Source organism: Ceratotherium simum, chromosome 2 (assembly GCF_057802395.1).
Source record: "Ceratotherium simum simum isolate JZ-2026a chromosome 2, ASM5780239v1, whole genome shotgun sequence".
In the NCBI taxonomy this organism is placed as follows: Eukaryota; Metazoa; Chordata; class Mammalia; order Perissodactyla; family Rhinocerotidae; genus Ceratotherium; species Ceratotherium simum.
In genome coordinates this window covers 19712026-19733772 of record NC_141901.1, presented here as the reverse complement: position 1 = coordinate 19733772, position 21747 = coordinate 19712026, and the positions used below count along the sequence as shown (strand labels likewise).

The 21747-nt window shown below is 42.4% G+C and overlaps 1 protein-coding gene across 1 annotated transcript in view; it reads left to right on the top strand.

The window, feature by feature from the left end:
- NIBAN1 (niban apoptosis regulator 1) overlaps positions 1 to 8181 on the top strand; it is a 152880-nt gene extending 144699 nt beyond the window's left edge. Inside the window, exons 13-14 of the mRNA XM_004424929.3 lie at positions 1843 to 1954; positions 3657 to 8181. Of these exons, the coding sequence (XP_004424986.2) occupies positions 1843 to 1954; positions 3657 to 4801 (1257 nt within the window). The 3' untranslated portion in view covers positions 4802 to 8181. The remainder of the gene's footprint in view (positions 1 to 1842; positions 1955 to 3656) is intronic.
- The last annotated feature ends 13566 nt before the right edge of the window (positions 8182 to 21747 follow it).

Below are 21747 nucleotides of genomic sequence, written 5' to 3'. Positions count from 1 at the left end.
GGTCAGGGAGGACTTCCCAGAGTCTTGCTTTTGCCTAGTCCTGAGGGATGAATAAGAATCAGAGGAGTAAGGAATGGGAGACCACCTGGGGAGACAAAACGTTGTTGCAGACATGAGCCTGTGCCCCTCATTTTGCAGAGGAAGAGCCCGTGCATAGTGGTGACATGGCTTGCCCAGGGTCCCACAGCTAGTCCAGGGCAGTGTCCAGTCTCCTGGGCAGTGCTCTTTCCATACAGTACTTGTCTGTGTGTCATTTCTGTCTCACAGACCCTCTTGGGGTCATGGAAGCTCATGTCTCTTCAATCCTTTGGCTTCCTCTAGAGTGGGTATAAAGGGACCCCATTATTGCCTGCTGTGATCTGGTCCTGGGCCACAGACCCCCAAGTCCTAGCACTGAGAGTTGTCTGACTGTGATGGCTTCTGATCACCTGCTGTAAATCCCATCCCTCAAACCAAAGGCATCAAATCCCACTGCCAAGTCCCTGGCCCTCTAAGAGCCAGGTGTTGGGAGCCTTCCTCCAGCACCATCAGGTGGTAGGATTACTGAGTTAATCACTGGGGTATGATTTGGTACATTTTGATCCCTGCCCTGTCCTCATGCTGATAATGGGCAAACCATTTGGAAACTCTTGGAAAGCAGGAAGGCTAAAGGATTTTACATCATGCCTGGGCTGTCCTAGAGGGAATCAAGGAGTGCCAGGGCCAGTTGGAGGGAAAGAGGAGAATGTTCCTGAAAAGTCCCTGACTAGAGATTCTCCACACTTGAAAAGGGGTCCCATTCTAATAAAGTTAAACATACATCTACTCTAGGACCCAGCAATCTCACTTCTAGGTGTATATTCACAATAAATAAGTCCTTAAATCCACACACAAATAAAACATGCACAAGAAGGTTCATAGCAGTTATATTCATAACAGTCAAAAAAATGGAGGGCCGGCCCTGTGGCTTGGTGGTTAAGTGAGCGCGCTCCACTGCTGGCGACCCGGGTTCGGATCCCGGGCTCACACCGACGCGCTGCTTCTCCGGCCATGCTGAGGCCGCGTCCCACATACAGCAACTAGAAGGATGTGCAGCTATGACATACAACTATCTACTGGGGCTTTGGGGGGAAAAAATAAATAAATAAAATCTTTAAAAAAAAAAAAATGGAAAAATCTCAATATCCATCAACAGGATTATGGATAAACAATTTTAGTTTGCCCATATCATGAATGCCTTTTATCAATAAAAAAGAACAAACTACTAATACATGCAGCGACATGGATGAATCTCAAAAACAAATACAAAAGAACATATGATTCCATTTATATAAAGTTGAAGAACAAGAAAAAGTAATCTATTATGATAGATATCAGATCAGTGCTTATCTCTTGGGGGATGTTGACTGGAAAGGGGCATAGGAGTAATGGTAATGTTCTCTGACTTGATCTGGGTTTTGGTTTCATGGGTTTATTTATATATTTAAAATCATTGAGCTATACTTTTAAAATGTGTGCATTTTACTGTGTGTAACTTATACCTTCGTAAAGTACTATTGGCATTAAAAAAAAAAAAAAGGAAGAAGGAAACATTTTGGTTATGATGGAAAAAAGGGAGGGCCCCAAACTCACTGACAAGGCCTTGAGATGGTCAAAATCTCTGGTGTCCACTCTGTTGAAGTACACAGAGCGTGTGCCCAGTACAAGGAATGGTGGCTAGGGAAAGGGACGGAACAACCAGTGGCTGAGTGCCACACACTCCAGGGAGGGGATCCAGGAGTGGGAGTGGCCCTTTCCACATCTCCTTTCTGAACTGACATCTCATGCCTTGTCCTCTATATATTCTTATCTCTTGCTCTCCAGGAGCTTCAGAAATATGAGCAGTTCATCTTTGCAGATCATACCAATATGATCCATGTTGAAAATGTCTATGAGGAGATTTTACATCAGATCCTCCTTGATGAAACTATGAAAGGTAAGGAAGGTTTATCTGGTGCTGGAGGGAACTCTAGGTATCGGGGAGCACCCCTGAAATAGGACCCAGTAAGGCCAGCTAGGTTATCGACAGGAATGAAAGGGGAAGAGATTGACATTGGTGTGCTGGGGAGACAGAGAAGAAAGGGAGGGATACTGACCTTGACTGAGCATTCATGATTTGGCACGTACTATGCTGGCCCATTGGATGTTATTTCTCTTTCAATGCAAATAAGAACTCTGTGGGATGGGAATGTTAAGCTTCATTTTTCAGATGAGAAAACTGAGCTTTAGAGAGATTAAATCTGGAGTGTCTCATGAACAGCTGTCTTCCTCCAGCTGTTCCAGACAGAACAAAGGAAAAAGGGCTCACCACAGGCTCACAACCCCTCCCAGAGTTGGGAGGAGGTGACTCCAATAGCAGGGCTTAACAGCTGCTCTCTCAGCACATTCCTCACCTCCTCTCAGCTGGACAGAAAAAGACCCGGGGCGATGACACAGTACTCTGTGAGCCTTGTTAGGACTCTGGCACCCAGTGGAATCAGGTCTTGCTTGGGATAGGAGTGTGGATAGGAACATTTTGATAGAAATATGCTGGAGAGGACCATCCATAGAACTGTAGGCCTGAAACGTATCTGGTCTCCATGGGGAAGGTGTTGAGTATCACAAAAACCCCTCTACAAAGAAAACTGGCCAAGCATAAACCCCAGGTCACAGTAGCTAATCACAGGGGATCCAATGAGATGAGGACTGTAAAGATGTCAGCACAGTGTCTGCACCAAGGAAGAGCTCAGTCAAGGCCACTGCCAGTCCACCACGGCCCCTTTGGGCAAATCAGAAGGAGGCTCCCTTCCTCCAGGAACTTGACTGCTCTCTGTCAAAAAATTGCCAGGATGTCCTGATTTTATTAGAGCAGGACATTCTACTGCTAGCTCCTGGGAAATCACTATGCTGAATACACAAATCTACGCCATCTCTGATGGGAATGGCACTCCCTTGGATGTAATATGTTGGGCACTATACAACTTGCATAGCCCTAAGCAGAGGCCCCTGGTCCAAAGTGTCAGCTGCTGTTGTTATGATTATTGTTTTTACTTCTCTCAGGGGTCTGAGACTGAGCTGGATGTACATAGATCTTCATTTTGGACACTACAGGTCAACAGGGCTCCCTCTGCATGCTCAGTACTGAGTACCCATTACATAGTCAGGACTGTATTATGAGAAAAAGCAGAGACATGTAAGGCCTGCCCCTGCCTTAGAAGAGTTTCAGTCGAGGTGGGCAGACTGGAACCACACATATCAGCAGCTAATAAAATGCGATGGGGCCTCCATGAGTGATTCGGATGATACGATCATAGATTGTGAGCTCCTTGAAAGCAAAGGCCATATTTTATTCATCTTTGAATTCCCAGAGCCTGTCACATAGTTGATGCCCAGTAAATGTTTGCTATTTGAATAAGTGAATGAGTGAAGGAATGAATGAATGAACACTAGAGAGGTCCAGAGTTTGGAATGAGTTTGCAGGCTTCCGTGATCAGGGAAGGCTACCTGGAACAGGGTTGATGTAAGCTGGAACTCGAAATTGAGAAATTCGGATAGCCGGAAAAGCTAAGAGGGGAGTTTGGCTTCTGGATAAAATCAGAAAATCCAGGTTGGTCAGGGCAGGGTGTTAATGTCATGTTTTGTTTTCTGGTATCTTTCAGTGATTAAGGAAGCTGCTATCCTGAAGAAACACAACTTATTTGAAGACAACATGGCCTTGCCCAGTGAAAGCGTGTCCAGCTTAACTGATCTAAAAACTCCTGGGGGGTCAACCCAGGCCAGCCCTGCCAGGAGAGCCTCAGCCGTTCTGCCAGGAGTTCCAGCTAGTGAGATCCTGAGTAATGAAGTGTTCCAGGAGTCAGGGGAAAAGAAGCAGCCTGAGGTCCCTAGTCTGTTGGCCAAAGGAGAAAGCCTTTCTTCCCCTGTGCCCAGTCCTCCCCGAGGTGGGGACGAGCAGGTGATTGTTTCAAGCCTGGATGACCCTGTTGTGAGTCTTGTGGCTGCAGAGGACACGGCAGGAGCCCTGGGCACACACTCGTCAGAGCTGGAGTTTGGAGGGACTCCTGAGGACGAAGAACCCACCCACGAAAAGCCAGAATCCACCTCTGCCTCAGGCTCCTTAAAGGAGCTCAGGAATTTGTTGACGATGACCGTTGAAGTACCCGTGGAGTCCACCGCCCTTGCGATTGAAAAAGATACAAATAATGAGACCCTGGTTCCCCAGGAAATTGGAAAAGAAGAGGAAACAACTCAAATCTACACAGAGCCCCATCAAGCAGCTGCCTCCAGTCAGGACAAGAGTGGAGAAAGTTATGTCAGTGAGAGGGAGGCCCATGCTCCCCCTCTGGAGGCCGAGGCCAGTGGGGTGGAGTTGGGGGGATTTCCAGAGGCTCAGCCAGCCAGTGGGGGGCTCAGTGGGGGCGCCAGTGGCCCAGACCCCATAGAGGAGCAAGCAGAGGCTGGGGAGCCCACTGAGAGGGAGCTCACAGAGAGGGCTTCCAGACTGGATGCCCATGAAGGAGGAGGGACCGCGTGCGCTGTGGATGGTGAGGCTGAGCCACAAGAAGATTGCATTTCAAGTTCTGACCCCATCGGCCCCAGGGAGAGCCAGGTTTCTGTGGAAGAAGCTGCAGTGGGAGGGGAAAGCAGCATGGCCCAAGCTACTGCCAGCATGGATGCAGAGATGAAGCCTACCCATGTTCACGAGTGTCAGTGGGTGGTCGAGAATGCTCCAGACACTGATACCCTAGATTCACAGAAAGAGGATGCAAAGGAGAGCACCCCAGAGCAGCCTTCGGAGGAGTGAAAAGGACAATTTGGCAAAAGTATTTCTTGGAACAAACTCAGCCAAAGGGTTATAGTTATGGGGATACTTAGGGGTTGCATGCAAGTTGCTACCAAAAAAAAAATTTTATTAAGGACTTCATTAATATGTATAATGAAACCAAAGGCAATGCACACAGGGCAAACCTTTGTGAAACTGAGCTGTTCTACCATGAATTATTGCTTTCGCATTTTACTAGGAATTACAAAGGTAGTGGAGCGTTTGGGGTGAGAGGCAGCTGAGGGTGTCCGAGGGAGGAAGTGGTGTTGCTGGGAAGACTGAGAAAATAATAGGAGCATGGTGTGCAATACACTCTGCACATTTTCTTCTAATGCACTTGCAGGTTTTTAAATTTTTTGTAAGAATGCAAACGTATACTGTAAATCCAGCTTCACCATCTACTATACCAACTTCACTGTCTCACGAGGACTCAGTGTCCGTCCAGAGTCAGGCTGCAAGGAAGGGTGGGTGGGGAACACCAGTCCCCCCTGCTGTGTGCAGCCCTACGGAGCCTGAGAGCTCTCAGGGACGCTGAGCAAAAACAGAGGGAGGCTGTGGTCTGTGGGACTGTCTGGGCCTGTTCCTAGGTCTGCTACCAATTTCTTTTTCATTAATCTTGTTGATTCTTATTAATTAATCACCTTTTGGGGAAATTCAGATGAGGCAAGAAAATTTCCTTGGCATGTTTAAGCCTGAAAGCATTCCAAATTAGCCTTAGACTATGCGGAGAAACCTTAGCTAAATTACCGAGCATAAAGCCTTCCAATTAAATCAACATTATTTGAAAAGCTACTCTATGCCACGCGCTATGTTTGGCATAGTAACAAAAAAAAGAAGGAAAGATAAAGTGCTTTGTCTAGTATAAATTAAAAGACCCAAAGAACTTGATCTAGAAGGAAAACAGGTGCCAATTTTCAAACCATGACAGCTTTCTGTCATTCCATTGAAACAGTCCTGCTTCATTCCCAGAAGGGAATAAGTAAATAAATGAATAAATAAGAAGGAAAGGAAAGAAAAGAGAAAGAAAGAGATGGAGAGAGAGAGAGAAGACAAGATATATACCATCAAGTTCCAAAGAGGTTACCAAAAGTGGAAATCATTTGTTCAGTTGTTCAGCAAGTTAATTGAGTCCCTGTTATGGCCCAGGGGCTGGGACACTGTGGTGAAAAAGACCCTGTTCCTTTCTCCTCGAAGTTAACACTTAAATGGAAATAGACAGAAATATATCTTTTAAATGGATCATGATCTATAACTGTTAATGTTAAGGGAGGAATGGAATTACTTGCAAAAGATTAAAAAGATGTGTTCTAGTGTCCTTCAGAAAAATACCAGATTACTTCCTAAAGCTTCAGTCCCAGTACTACATCAGGAAATTTCCTTCCACAAATTTTAATGTTAGATCCCAACATATTGTCCTAACGGTTTATTTTGATCATCATCAGCAAGTAAGTTTATAGCAGTTTTTTGGAGAATTTGTCCCACAGTTTAACCATTTAACCAGGAATTAAAATATCTCACTCTTTCCTTCCCCATGAAGAATTTCTTGGATTTCTAGGTCATAAAGGATGAAAAATAATCAGGATCAGTCTACTCTCATGTTGCATTTTTTCAGCTTTTCTTAGAGTATTTAGATCCCCACGTCTACAAAGGATCTCGTCACAGGTGAAGGAGGTAGAGGCCACTCCTGTCCCTGGAGTGCCCAGTGCTCACTCATATCCTTGTGTCTAGCGGGGAGTATTGAAATTATGTTTACTTCCTGTCTTTCCCAGGGGCTGGTCTCTTCAAGGACAGATACTAGGGTTTAGTCATCATATGTGCTTCCTGCTAGAAACACACAGCCTTGAATAATGGCTCCCTGCCCCCTCAAGTCACTTTAATATCCCTAGTGCCTTGCAAGGACCTGGCCTGTGTCGCTGCTCAGGAAATGTGAGAGCGGAGCACCCGCCACACTGCTGTGCTGGGGCTATTTGGGGCTTACTGTCAGGCAGGCAGACGTTTTTAATTGGGCTTTCTGCCCTTGTGGAGGCTTCCCTTAAAGTCCAAGGGGTGGATGGCCAGATGGTCAGATGCGCTGCCCAGTAAGGCCAGGAGCCTAAGGAGCCGTGCCCAGCCGTGCCGAGGCCTGACCTTCTCCCTGGGAGAATCGTGCCAGTGAGGAGGTCCCAGCCCAGGCGGAGCCCACGCAGTTTCCCAGCTTCCCACCTTTGCTCGCCTCAGAGCTTCTTGAACCCTCGGAAAGCTAGAAGATTTTTCCCACTGTACAAGAGAGAACATTTCACTGCATTGGACGGATGAACATCAGTGCCCTCCTTTTACCCGTCCTGTAGGCCAGAGGGGACCGGGCACTGAGTGGAAGGATGTACTTGAGAACACAGTCAGAATTTTTCTGTACATATTTCACCAAAGGCAAGTTCACTAGACTAAGCAGGAAGATTGTTCCATTTGAAGATGGAACAGGAAACTAAAGTGCATTAAAAATTGTCTTTATTCATTTTAACATGTTGAAAGGAATAACTTCATATTGCTAAGAGTTTGTCTTGCTTTTAATACAGACTCGTATGTGTTGCTTCAATGGTTTCCAGGTTGGAGCAAGGTTATTGTGATTTAAATGAACAGCATGCAAAGCTTCTGCATGCTGCTCTGGGGATCCCTCCTATGGGCAAATCCATTAAAAATGCATAAAACCTCAAGACGTGGTTTTTGGCAAAAATTCCATGACCTTAAACAAGTTATGTTACTATTGACCTTTCACAAAGAAAGAACATTTTCCTTGAAAAAAATTAGTTTGTCATTTTTTCCTTTGCAGCATAGAGCAGTGCCTTGCATTATGCAGAGTAAACTCTATTTTCAAAGAAAGTATTTTGGAGAGCACAAGGATCAGATTCCAATTTGTCCAAAAGCTCTGTAAAGAGGCTGAATGTGAAGAACTGCAGGTCTTTAGGCCCAGTCTTCTACATTTTATTACAAAGTTTCTCAGATCTGGTTTTATAACCCTCCAGATTGGAGCCAGTGATTTCAAAAGGTTTCACAATTCTCCAAGACAAGTGATTTTATTTCTTTATAAAAAATGCTAAATGATAGATGCTACATAGCAATTTTAATATGGGGAAGGGAAGGACATAAATGACTAAAACAATAATACAGTTTCACTAGGTAAAAAGTTGGCTACATATGCCTTCTTACTTTACCGTAAACAAATGGGTTGGGGATTTGCCTTCTGAAGTCTGCAACGTCAAGAAAAAAATCTACACTGTGGAATGATTCTTCTTGTCACTATATAAAGCAAATAAACTTAAAACACTTTGTAACCACATATTTACTCTGCCAAGTACCTATATTCCAATAAAGTATTCATCTTTGAAGAGGTGTCCAGATGTCATTTATTTGGAATGGGGCTGGTTTCATCTTTTAAGCAAATGTCACAGCTGAGCTGGGAGGAACAGCCCTCAGAGATGAAAAGGTGAGTCACTGTATTATGGAACTTGTACTTTTCTGTCAGGAAGGAATCCACGGGGCAGTCACTTCATGTCAGGTGTAATTATGCTTTAAAAATGCATGTGCTTATTTCTCTAGGAATTGGATTATGTCTATAATACAGCAATGGGCAATTACTCTTGACATAATTGAACTGCTGTTCAAACACATTTATTTTCAGTGGGTAACACTGAGTGAAACATTCATTCTTTCTATAATTGTAAAACAATATTTACTCACCAATATCCACAGTTGCTCATTCATCCATCCAAAAAATAATGATTGTCTATCTCTTATATGCGGGCACTCTCGTGGGTGCTGGAGAAACAGAGGTGAGCATGGTGGACGTGATCCCTGACATCAGCAAACTCAAATTCTCGCGGTGGACATGGCCAGGGAGAGCCCAGAATGGGTATTTGCTTCCTTGGCATAAGCCTTGTGTATAATCTGAGCTTTAGCTCTATCTACACCAACAGCTTCAGGCAAGAGAGGAAGACACCTTGGAGAAATCAAGTCCAGCAGCGATGGGGACATGATGTGGCATAAACTTCACTGCTCCCTCTCCTCCTTCCATACCAAACTTCCGGTATGCAAGAATCATTCCCAGAGTGGCTCCTCCAGAACGTCTATATAGGGCCAATAATCAGACTGGAATTGGAGGTGAGGGGGTTGATTTGAAACTACTAATTTTGCATAGTATTTTCTTAGATTATATTTTTATTTGATGTGGCTTGGATGGGACTGATGGAGGTCTTGGAAGGAGTGAACTAAAGCTCTTCTCTCCTCAGCCATGCCTGAAGCCACTCCCGCTTGAACACCTCTCAACCTTTGACATAGTCTTCCCTTTGCCAAGAACATCTGACCCTCCCTTCTCCATCTGGCCATTTCCTACTTTTCCTATAAAAGTCAGGACAAATCCCCTAACACGGCCTCCACCCCCAATAATACTTAGCTAACTCTCACCCTAATTCACTTTTCTACTGCTGGTCATCCTCTCTCACTCTACTGCAGCCGTCTACCTTCCCTGTGCCTTTGGGTCAGGGACCCTGTCTTCAATCTTCGTATCCCTAGCAGAGCATAGGTCCTTGTGTATAGCGAGTGCTCAATAAATGTTGAATAAATGAATAAATATCACCAATCCCAGAAGTAGGAGACAGGTGGAGATATAGCTGATGATTCCCCAGCACACCATAAGGATCTGTGACGCTGGTAACTTTACTCGCCCTCAGGCTACTGAGAGAGTTCTGCTTTACTGATGGAACTTGATCATGTGTTCGTGCACACCCCACCCCTCTGGGAGGGAGTGTCAGAGCCATGTTACCCCCAAACCAAGTTAGCTACTGTGAACTACCTCCTAGTTTTCAGGACAGTAGCCTCTACGGGGTTTTCCTGAGGTTCCTCTGGAGTCAACAATGCAAAAAAAGTTAAGAAGTTTATCCTTGAATTGCATCTAAGCCTGTGAAACATGAGCAAATGCCCAAGAATTAATGGACAGCATCTGCCTTCTAGCAAGCCTTCCTCTTGAGGATGGGCAAGGAGCAGGGAAGATGTGGTCCGTGCTTTTAGGGAACTCAGGCTAGTTGTGAAGACTGAGAAGCAAATGGTGGTTCTGCAAGACAAGGAGGAAGGGTTCTGGCAGCACAAGTGGCAACTAATGACTGTACTCTAGAAACAGCAGGTTTGATTGTTGAACCTAAAAAGCCTGCCCTTTATTCCTTGCATCTTTTATTTCCTCTCTCTCATGGACTAGAATCCAAAATCCAGCTGCCTACAGATACCCTGAAGAAAATTTTCATCAAGATCCTTTTATGCCAGCCTCTACACACTCTTTCCAGGAATCTTGTTCTCTAAGGATGCCATCCCAGACCTTCTGCAAATCTGGTTGTGTTTTTCCCCCTGTGGTCTCTACACAAAAGGGTATGCATATGTAGTGGTGAGGGCTTTCTTGTATTAGCAATTCCAAGCGGAGCAGACACAGTCGGGGTAGGAAAGTGGGTTTACGTGTTGGGGAATTCCTACAAGACACTGATGTGATTTTGAAGCTAAGAGCTGACCTCTCCTGGTAAGACTTCAGCACCCCCACTCCCTGCCCCTGTTCTGTGCTGCCGCCTGAATCACGTGGGGGACAGTTTTTCTGTTCATTGGTTTGAGAGAGATCATGTGGGGAAAAGGAAGATATTTTCATTTCTATATATTGTAGGCTTCAAGTTTTAAACCCTTGAATTTTTGAATCAGCTCTTAGAATAAATGATATTTTCCATGTACCATCAGGATTCATTCATGGATTAATTTTTTCAAAAAATATTTATTGATATCTGCTCATGTACCATGGACTCTGCCAGGCCCTGGGAATAGAGTGGAGAACAAAACAGTCAGCCCTTGACCTCATTACATTCAGACTGTGGGTCATCTTTTCTGCACTGCAAATTTTAATTTTTCAACTGAAGGAAATACTCAATATAAATGAGCCCTCTCCGCCTTTCAGATCACATTTTAGAATTCTTCACCGTTTGCTTATAAATTTGATTTATAAGTTTGTCTTTGAGATCCTTTATGAGAAAATTGTATGGCTGTCAACTTATCGTGTGAACTTGGGTTACTCACTTAACCTTTAAAAGAATTTGTTTGTAAAATGGGAATAATAACACCCACATCACAAAGTTATTGTGAGGATTAACTGAGATAATGTATAATAGACATTTAAGCACAGATGAATAAAATGAGACTCAGAGAAGTTAAGGAAGGTCCTGAAAGTTACACAGCTAGTAACTGGTTGAACTAGTGATTTAGCAATCACTACAAAAAAAAAAAAAAAAAAAAAGAAAAGAAAAGAAACACTCCAAAACTCAGTAGCTTAAACAGTAAGCATTTAGTTTGCTCAGAAGACTACAGGTCAAGCGCCTAGTACATAGTTCTGATCTTGGCTGATTCTCTCAACATGTTTGGGAGTTGGCTAGCTGTATGTTCATCTAGCCTAGCCATAGCTGGGACAACTGGGCTCTACTCCATGTGGTCTCTCATCTTTCAGCAGGCTGATTCAGACTTATTCTTATGGCAGAAGCAAGGGAGAGAGAGCGGAGGCAAAAGCTTCTTGAGATCTGGGCTCAGAACTGGCGCAACAACACTTCTGCCATATTCTATTGGCCAAAGCAAGTCCCAAGGCTGGGCAAGATTCAAGGGATGGGAAGAGCTGCAAAGTCACATTGCGTTGGGCACAAGTCCAAGGAGGCCATTAACTGGGGCCATCAATGCAATCAGCCTACCTCACCAGGATTCAAACGACACCTGCTTGACTCTAAAACCCATACTCTTGTCTCCGTGCTGTACTAACTGTAAACACTCACACAGCCAGCGTTGGTCCCCCTCACATACTTCCCCAATGCGTAGTGCTGCTCCAGCCCCACTCACCATTAGGTCAACAAAACGCGATCATTCCAAACTCCAATGCTTTGATCTATCAAAGAATCCTGATTTTTGCATTGGTTTTGAAAATGAATCTTCTATTTAAAAATACTTTTTTAAACTTAAAAACCTTGTAAGAAGAAAAGTCCAAAGGAGATTTTCCCCTCTATTTTAGTAATAGAATTCATATTGTTTATATACTGCTTAGATTAATTATAACAAGATCAGTAGTCATGGTCAACATTTAATTATCTCAAGGTGAATGAGAAAATTTGACCTGTGACAAATAAAGTATACAACTTCAGATAAACAAGCACAATTCTCCACAACAAATGTCAATAACAGATGCAGTTTTCCACAGCAAACAATCGTAGTCTCGAGAAAAGATTACAGTTTTGAGGCAATAACTAAAAATACCCACTTTTGAAGGAAAGCTCTTTTCTCAAAAGTAAAACAAAAGAAAAGAAGACAGAAATCTAAAACTAGCCATAAACTCTATTTCCTGCCACCAAACAATTAAATAAGGGTAAATCTTACTTAAACTTTATGCTGGGGCCGGCCCCGAGGCGGGCAGTTAAGTGTGTGTGCTCTGCCGCTGGCAGCCAGGGTTCGAATCCCAGGCGCGCACAGATGCACCCCTGTCAGGCCATGCTGTGGCAGTGTCCCACATAAAGTGGAGGAAGATCGGCACAGATGTTAGCCCAGGGCCAGTCTTCCTCAGCAAAAAGAGGAGTGGCAGATGTTAGCTCAGGGCTGATCTTCCTCACAAAAAAACAAAAACAAAAAACAAACAAAAAAAAACGAAAAACCTTATCCTCTCTGCTTAATATTCTTTATTCATTGTAACTCTAACTGATTTGTAAATGTTCCTAACCTCTCTCCTTTTCCTGTTAAAATATGATCCCCAGGATATAACATTTTTAAAAGCACTTATATCAGATTTTTCCCGTCTAGTTTTCTTGCTAGAATATTGTTGTGCCTAATGACCTATGGTTTTCTTTTAAAATTTTAATCAAGGCTAAATAAAAGGTTTTGGGGCTTACAACAGTTTTGCTCCACATCTTGTAGGGCGCCCTCTCACCAAGAATGTTCTTTCTTTTCCTGTCTATCGAACACACAGGACCACATCAGGACTCACGTTCTGCTCCCAGCATCATTTCAAGCCTTCGTTCTCTGAATTCCTTTGGCTATTCCTTTGGCTGACATCATTGATCTTTGCACTTAAATACATATCACCAAGAAATTTTTAATGATTCCTATGTGTTTCGACCATAACTTTTGGAGGAGATGGAGTTTTCCCTGCCTGTCTAGATACTCAATATATTCACAGAATCATAGACTCTTAGGGTTGGAAGATTCCCTAATGCTCATCCAGTGCAAAGGCATCCATAGTGCTTGCATTTTTCTTTTAAAACCTTCCTTCTGAGAGTCCATCCACCAGGGATGGGGAACTCACTATCTCCTAAAGGAGATCATTTCCTTTTCAGACAGCTCTGATGGCTAGAGAGCAAAAATTTTACTCTCTCATTCTTCACTCCTCCTCTACCACCATCCTCAACTATAATTTCCATCCCATGGGTCCAATTTTGTCTGTCGTGGCTGTATACAACATTCTAAGCTCTTTTCCTCACGACAGATTTTTTTTTTTTTTTTTGGTGAGGAAGATCAGCCCTGAGCTAACATCCATGCCAATCCTCCTCTTTTTGCTGAGGAAGACCGGCTCTGAGCTAACATCTATTGCCAATCCTCCTCCTTTTTTTCCCCCAAAGCCCCAGTAGATAGTTTTATGTCATAGTTGCACATCCTTCTAGTTGCTGTATGTGGGACACGGCCTCAGCATGGCCGGAGAAGCGGTGCGTCGGTGCGCGCCCGGGATCCGAACCCCGGCCGCCAGTAGCAGAGCACGCGCACTTAACCGCTAAGCCACGGGGCCGGCCCCTCCGCACAACAGATTTTAAACATCTCCAAACAACTCAGATCCCTTCTCTTGACTAAATATCCCCAAATTCTTCTCCTTTTTATGTGACATGACTTTGAGTTCCTATGCTGAGTCTTTTTACAACTCAGGTACAAAATAGTTCGTGTTTTTCCTTTCTTCCTTGAAGCAAGCTCCTCAAAACTCCCCTCCTCTCCCTTGTTAGCCTCTACCTCATAGTCCAGCACCCTTTCTCTGGAAAATCTTCTTTCCCTGAGCCCAGCCAAGTAAGACACATTCTTGTCACTTCCTCCCTTCTTTGTTATCTTCAAAGGAAAGCAAAGAGCAATTTTTTTTCATAGTAAAGCATTGGCTTTCAAGCACTGTGGGAAGATAAATGAGATAAAGATAAAAAAAACTCTAAAAGTTACAAAAAAGTAAAGTTCTTAGATTTAAGTTTCCAGGTCTACCATTTTTGACTCCTTTTGAGAAGGTAAGATGAAGACTTGTGGATTGTCAGCTCACTACTTCTTTCCAAAGGTGAGGCTCACCAACATGCCCTCTCCACTTCTGACCCTAGCTTGGGGAGAAGGCCACAATGAACCCATTCCTTCAAGAAAGCACCTCTTTCCAGAATGCAATTCAGGCAAAACAAGTGCTTCAATGGTTAAATCTTATCCAGAAGGGCTTCCAGATTGCAAGTAATCTCCACTAGATTTGTCTTACCTAGGAAGATCTATCTCCTTTTGACATTTTATCATTCCCCTTAGAGACCTCTTTGTTGTCTTCTGGGCATTTACTGATCAAATATTTTCACCAAAAAAAAAGAGGATATATAGAACAAAGGCTCAAAAAAGGTCAAGGCTAGAAATAAGGATTTGGGAGTTAATGGCATATATTTGGTGGTTGAAGCTACAGCAATGGATAGGATCTTCCTTGGAAAATCTATAGAAGAAAAGTAGGCTAGGAAACTCAAGGAACATTAATATTTGTGAAGCAGGAGGAGAAAAAGTCATGGTCAGATAAGTAGTAAAAAGCAGAAGAGTATATGACAAGAAACCAAAGGAGAAGAAAACTTGGAGAAGGAAGGAGCGGTCAGAGTGTCAAACGCGGCAGCGAGGGCAGGTGTGATAGGCCTGAAATGTGTCCACTGGCTGACAAAAAAGGCACCGGTACCTTGGTAAGACAGACACCAGATTGTGATGGGAGGCGAAGGTGGATACACTCCAGTTTGTCTCTGTCTGCCTTGGAACGTTTACCCAAAACTGAACCTGATATTCTAACTGTGGTCTGACTGGTGGAGTAAAGTGGGATTGTCTCCACTTTGACTGATCCCCTCTGTGTCTATTAATGTAGCTTCAGGCCACGTTAAGATTTTCTTGGCAGTCCCACTTAGTGCATCACTCTAATGATTCATATGAAACATAGTCTGCTGAAACCTGATGTCATTTCCATATGTAGCAGAAGTAATTCATGACTTCTCATCTTGCGCTCTCGCAGTTGAGTTTTAAAATTAAGTTCAGAACTCCGTTCAGCTACAATTTACCTCGTTAGTTTCAGTTCTACGTTCCAACCTATGGAAATCTTCCTTGTCCTAATTCTGTCATCCAACATATTAGCTATCCTCCTGGCTTTATGTCATCCATAAATTTGATTTACATATCATTGGTGTTTCCGTCCAAGTCATTAGTAATGTCGAGTCCCGAGCATTCAGGCAAGGGTCGGGTGGAAACTGGAAGACACGGCTGGGTCTGAAGCCAATATCAAGTGCCTAAATGCTGACACTAGCAGGTCCGAAGCCAGGGGAATTAGTGAGTTTTGTACTAAGAGTTGTTCAAGGGAGGAAAAACAATGGATAGGAATGGTGCAGAAGCCAGGAACTAAGCCAAGTCACAACCTAGATGAGCAAATTCAATACAAAAGGACAAATGTAGAAGCTACAGAAAGTAAAGGAATGTCTGAAGTCACAAGGGCTTTTGATAAACAAAAATCTGGTACAAGACAGGTCTTCTAGCTCTTTTCTAAGGACCTTCTCCCACGTGGAACTTTTTTTGGGTTGATCAGGTAACCAGTTACAAATTCACCAAACTCTACTAGCAGCTACTTCATATTTCTCTTCCTGTCCGCAAGGAGATGAGCCTTTATAAGGAAAGTTGGTGGGGAGCAGGAATAGAGGAGCAAAGGGGGGAAAGTGTGGAAAGGAGAGTGACTTCTCACTAAGGATCTTAGGTTGTATATCTTTTCTGTCCTAGAATTTCATCAAAGATTAATATCAATATTATTTTTAACACATATTATCATAGCTAAAACGAAAACAAAACTGAGTGTTGGTGAGGATGTAGCTAGAACTCTCATAAACTGCCAGTGGGAACACAAAATGGGAGGTCCATTTTAGAAAACAGTTTGGCAGTTTCTTACAAAGTTAAATATACCCTTACCATGTGACCCAGTAATACCATTCCTAGGTGTTTACTGAAGAGAAATGAAAACTTTTGTTCACACAAAAACCTGTATGCCAATGTCTACAGTTGCTGTATTTCTATATATATATTTTTTAATTTAATTAATTTGTATTGGGGTAACATTGGTTTATAACATTACATAAATTTCAGGTGTACATCATTATATTTCGATTTCTGTATAGACCACATCGTGTTTACCACCCAAAGTCTAATTGCCATCCTCACCATAGACATGTGCCCCTTTACCCCTGTTGCTCTCCCCCTCCCACTTTCCCCTTTGGTAACCACCAATCTGTTCTCTGTTATGTATGTGTTTGGATGTTTTGTTTTTTTTTTATCTTCCACATATAAGTGAAATCATATGGTATATGTCTTTCTTCATCTGACTTATTTCACTTAGCATAATGCCCTCAAGGTCCACCCATGTTGTTGCAAATGGCAAGATTTCATCTTTTTTAATGGCTGAGTAGTATTCCACTGTATATATATACCACATCTTTATCCATTCATCCATGAGGGTCACCTAGGTTGTTTCCAAGTCTTGGCTATTGTGAATAATGTTGCAATAAACATAGGGGTGCATCTATCTTTTCAAATTAGTTTTTTCATGTTCTTTGGATAAATACCCAGAAGTAGAATAGCTGGATCTATTTTTAATTTTATGAGGAACCTCCATACTGTTTTCTATAGTGGATGCAGCAGTTCGCTTCCCCACCTGCAGTGTATGAGGGTTCTAGCTGTTATCCAAATGTCCTTCAGCTGGTGAATGGACAAACAAACTGTGGTACATCCCTATGATGGATTACTACTCAAAAATAAAAATGAGTGCTCTAGTGACATATACAATAACACAGACAAGTCTCAAAATAATTAGGCAGAGTGAAAAAAGCCAGACAACAAAGGATACATACTATATGATTCCTTTTAGAGGGGAGAAGTCAAGATGGCGGCGTAGGCAGACTCTGAACTCACCTCCTTCCACAGACACAGCCAATTTACAACTACTCGTGGAAAAATTACCCCTGAGATGGAACTGAAAACTGGATAAGAGGAACTCCTGCAAAAAAGGACAATCCTTTTATATGACATTCTGAGAAAGGAAAAACTATAGGGATAAAAACAGATTGTTGGTTGCTTGCAGTTGGGGTTGGTGGGAGTGATTGACTATGAGATGGCATGGGAGGGAATTTTGGGGGGTGATAGAACTGTTGTATATATTGATTATGGTGGTTGCTCCACGACTACACGCATTTGTCAATACTCACAAAACTGTATGCTGAAAAGGGTGAATTTTAGTAGTATGTAAATTATACCTCAATAAACATGACTAAAAAAATGTATTTTCTTAAATGGCCCAAATTTTCAACAATAAGGAAATTATTAAATATATCATGAAACATTTACACAATAAAGCACTACACAGTTGTTTTGGACTTTGTTGTACTTTTTCTTTGCCCAGCAGCTTATGAACAGCCTTCATACATGTGCAAAATTTTTCCCTTTCTAAATCAGAAGTCATCAACGTGTTTTCCACTTTCCCTTGCAGTTAGGGCATGGGTATGTGGTCAGTCAGACCCACTTTTATAAAATTCCAGTTAAAAAGAGTGGTAGGAAGAAGAAGATGTCTGTGAAAAATCCTTTCTGCTGACGGTGGTGGATTGCGGCAGAGAGACATTCAGCTCTCAGAGGGGCAGTGACAGAGGGCCTAGCAGCAGTATCCCACCTCCCAAGTCAGTGGTGCTGTTAAATTCCTGAAGCATCCCGGTGCTGTAATTTGGGATGTATATTCCTCAAGCCTGGCTCTTGGGCCCTCCAGGAGATTAACATATTTACATTAATTTAAATTTTAAGTTAATTAATTTAATTAGCTAGAGTGTTGTTTGCAACCAAGAACCTGGACTGATAGAACAGTCATTTAAAAATTATGTTTATGACCAGATTCTTACCAACATGAGCTAAGACTACATCACGAATACGGTGGCTTAGACTATCACTGAGAAATGTGACCTGTGCCTGGCGATGACTTCCACACCATGAGCTTATGTAGGATGTGAATGCCACTCTCCCCAGCAAGAAGCTCCACAAGATACAGCCTACGTCACTCATCTAATAAAGTGGATTCAGAGTCTCCATTTAAACTGCAGGAAGAAGAGAGAGTAGAAAGAACTGTCTTCCCCTGCAGGTCTCCAAACTCAGCTGCATCGAACTTCAAAACACCAAGAAGAGTCATTTAAATCTTTCTGCTGAGCTATTTTATTTTTAATATAGCTGGGTACCAACCTTGAAAAGAATTGCTTACAAATAGTTTGTGATAATGTGGGAAAGGCTTAGCCATGGTTTTGAGTTTTTAAAAAATCACAAGAAGACTAAATGCATGTGGATAGGCAACAAAGCCTGGACGAAAATTTGCTGAAGTGAAAACATTGGTTTGGGCTGGTGAGGTTTTAAGTGGTTATTCTCGTCTTCTGTATCCTCCACCCTGACCTCCATGTTTCGCAGTGAAGATGTATTACTGTCAAAATCAGAAAAACATGAATGTTTAAAGATATTTTAAATTTGAATTTATATTCGGCAAAAAGGTCCTATGTTTTCCTAGAATCCTATAAGTTAAGGGATTCTCTGGGTGCATTTACTCCTATCCTTAGGCCCGTTAACAACAGTGTATAACTGGGAGTGATATATAAGCGAAAGGGAAAAAGTCACCAGAAACCTTCGCCAAGTTAAAATTGGCTCCTAAGATAACCACTTGACGAGTGCTGTTCTAACGGGCCCTGCTGCTGCTTTGAAGTTCTGGTCTTGACTCAAATCTTCACCAGAATTCCAATGGTGATGCCCTGGCATCTGCCAGACCACCTTGCTGGTACTTTCTTCCCACCATGGAGAGCCAGGCACCTGGGCATGGCAAGATCTGACAGACTGCCCAGTGGGAGGTTAAGAACTCCTGGCTTCTATTTTCAGGCTTGTGTTACTGAGGAATCCCACAAGAGGTCTAACACGAAAGCTGACTTGACTTAAGCCCATTACTGCTTGCTTGATATGCCTTAAGAAACTACAAATATGAAAGAGATCACACTCATTAAGGCACAACATGACATGCTGTGAAAAACACAACATATGGTTATTCGAAGTCTGAAAAGCCTACTGAGTTCTAATTTTTTCATCTGAATATCCTTTGATGTATAAACGTGTCCTTTTATATTCTTTGAAAAATAGCAGCTTCTAGATCAAAACCACAGATGGAAACTTTCTCTCAGTGGGTAAATATCACCTCAAGATAAAGTTGCTAGACTCCATTAAGAGGATGAGATTAAACACATGGATACAAAGCATTTTAAACACATCTCCATGAACAAGACAATCTCGTAATTACTCTTTAAAATTTAGTAAACCCATAAAATTTGGAGAGACACTCCTTTAAATGAAATATTTTTTCACTCCTAGTTATATACTAGTTATCATGAGAGTAATAACTTTGTTCCACTAGATTAAAACTGGTGACCCTTTATAAATTATACACAGCTGCCATTAAGAATCTATTTTGAAAAATATTAGTTTGGAATCAGCAGTGTTATAATAAAATCCTTGAGAGCAGGGATTATGCATTAAATTTTATGCTTACCTCTTGCTGACTAAACTAGTGCTAAGATGTAAGTGATGAGGTTAAATGTGAAGTATGTAAAATTTGCTTTCTTCTCCTCCATTAATTGCCTGGACCTTTAACTCCCATCCCTAGGCCTTTAGCTAGGATTTGTTTTGCAATACTTTTCTCTCTATAGTATTTTAGATTCACCAACAGGATGTTAGTTACCAGGTGCCGATCTTCCTGTCCCAGTCAATGCTATTTTGGATGCAAGTAACAAAACCCTACTCAAACTAGCTTAGGCAAAAAGAGGAGAGTTTATTTTACATTTATAGAAGTATCTCATGGAAACTAAAGCACCCAAAATCCACCATGAGATAATTTCTCCACCTTACTCTCTGAGGCTAGCTGGTCTCCCATCTTTGCTTCTCTCTGCATATTTGCTCCATTCTCATCTATCTGCAATGTATGTAGCTTTCTCTACTTTTCTGTACATAGGGAGGACTGTGACTAACTCATAGCCCCTGAGTTTACTTATCCCCATTTCTAGAAATATAGTCTTTTAGCAAAGACTATAATTTCTGAATCTTGATTCCAAATTCCTGGGAGGGAGATTCTGTGAGGCCCAATTTGGGTCAGGTGTCTACCCGTCATCCAAATCAGCTGTAACCAGGGGCTGAGGTGACATTGCACACATCTGGCGCAGAGCTTCCTAAATTTATTTGAACACAGAACGTTATCCACTCCCAGTCCCTGGGTTTAAGGGAGGGTATTGTGGGGTACACCCATTTATATCCTTCAAAACAGAATTCCTCCAGATATCAGTTTGGGATGTTCTGATGTAATTTGCTATCTTAATTTTAGGGATGGGCAAACTTAGACCCAAAGAGAAAAAATAACTTGCTTAAATTACCAAGATAGTGGCAGAGTAGGGATTATGATTTAGGGCTGAGAAACTTGACATGTTATACCTTTAATCCAACCTGGATACCAAGAAAAAGTATAATGGCTACCTGGTCCAAAAGTAAAGAATGAAAGTTGACTATTTCCTTCCCCTCTCCTCAGCTAGTTTATAAATTAAGGCTTTTTATCACAAGCAACGCTGGGTTCGTTTCCTCCAGCTGCCATAACAAGTTACGGCAAACTTGGTGGCTTAAAGCAACAGAAATTTATTTTTTCACCGTTCTGGAAGTTCGAAATCAAGGTGTCAGCAAGGCCGTGCTCCCTCTGAAGGCTCTAGGGGCAAATCCTTGCTTGCCTCTTCCAGCTCCTGGTGGCTCCAGGTGTTCTTGGCTTTGTGGCTGCATCACTCAAATCTCTGCATCAGTCTTCACATGGCCTTCTCCTCTGTGTCTTCTCTTCTGTTTCTTTTCTTTTCTTTTCTTTTGCTGGGAAAGATTCGCCCTGAGCTAACATCTGTTGCCAATCTTCCTCTCTCTCTTTTTTTTATTTCCCCAAAGCTCCAGTACATAGTTGTATATTCTAGTTTTAAGTCCTTCTAGTTGTTCTACGTGAGCCATCGCCACAGGAGGGCTACTGACAGACGAGTGGTGCGGTTCCACACCCAGGAACTGGGCCAGGCAGCCGAAGTGGAGCACGCCAAACTTTAACTGCTAGGCCAACAGGATCTCATGAGACCCTTAATTCAATTATATCTGCAAAGACCCGTTATCCAAATAAAATCACATTCACAGGTTACAGGGGTGAGGAAATAAACACATCTTTTGGGGGCCACCATTCAAACCACAACTTACAAAGGCCTTACAAGGTATCACAAGGTACTTAAAAACATCAAGAGGGTGGCAAGAGGGAAGGGATGAAAGGGTAATGATTTGGGATTTTTCTTCTCAAAAATGAAGGATGCAGGATTGAGAAAGAAAATGTAGTAGAATTTCAAGAAAATACAATATCCTATTTTCCAGGATGTCAAATTTACATTCCTAGATGTTCCCTGATTCATTCCTTCATCTAACATTTGGGCCATGTTTTTCAACCTATCATACAAGTGTGGTGGTGTTTTTTTGTTGTTTTATAACAAATCTTTCCCCAAAAGTTGTTTGATAGTATAGGAGACAATTCACATCATATGAATTTT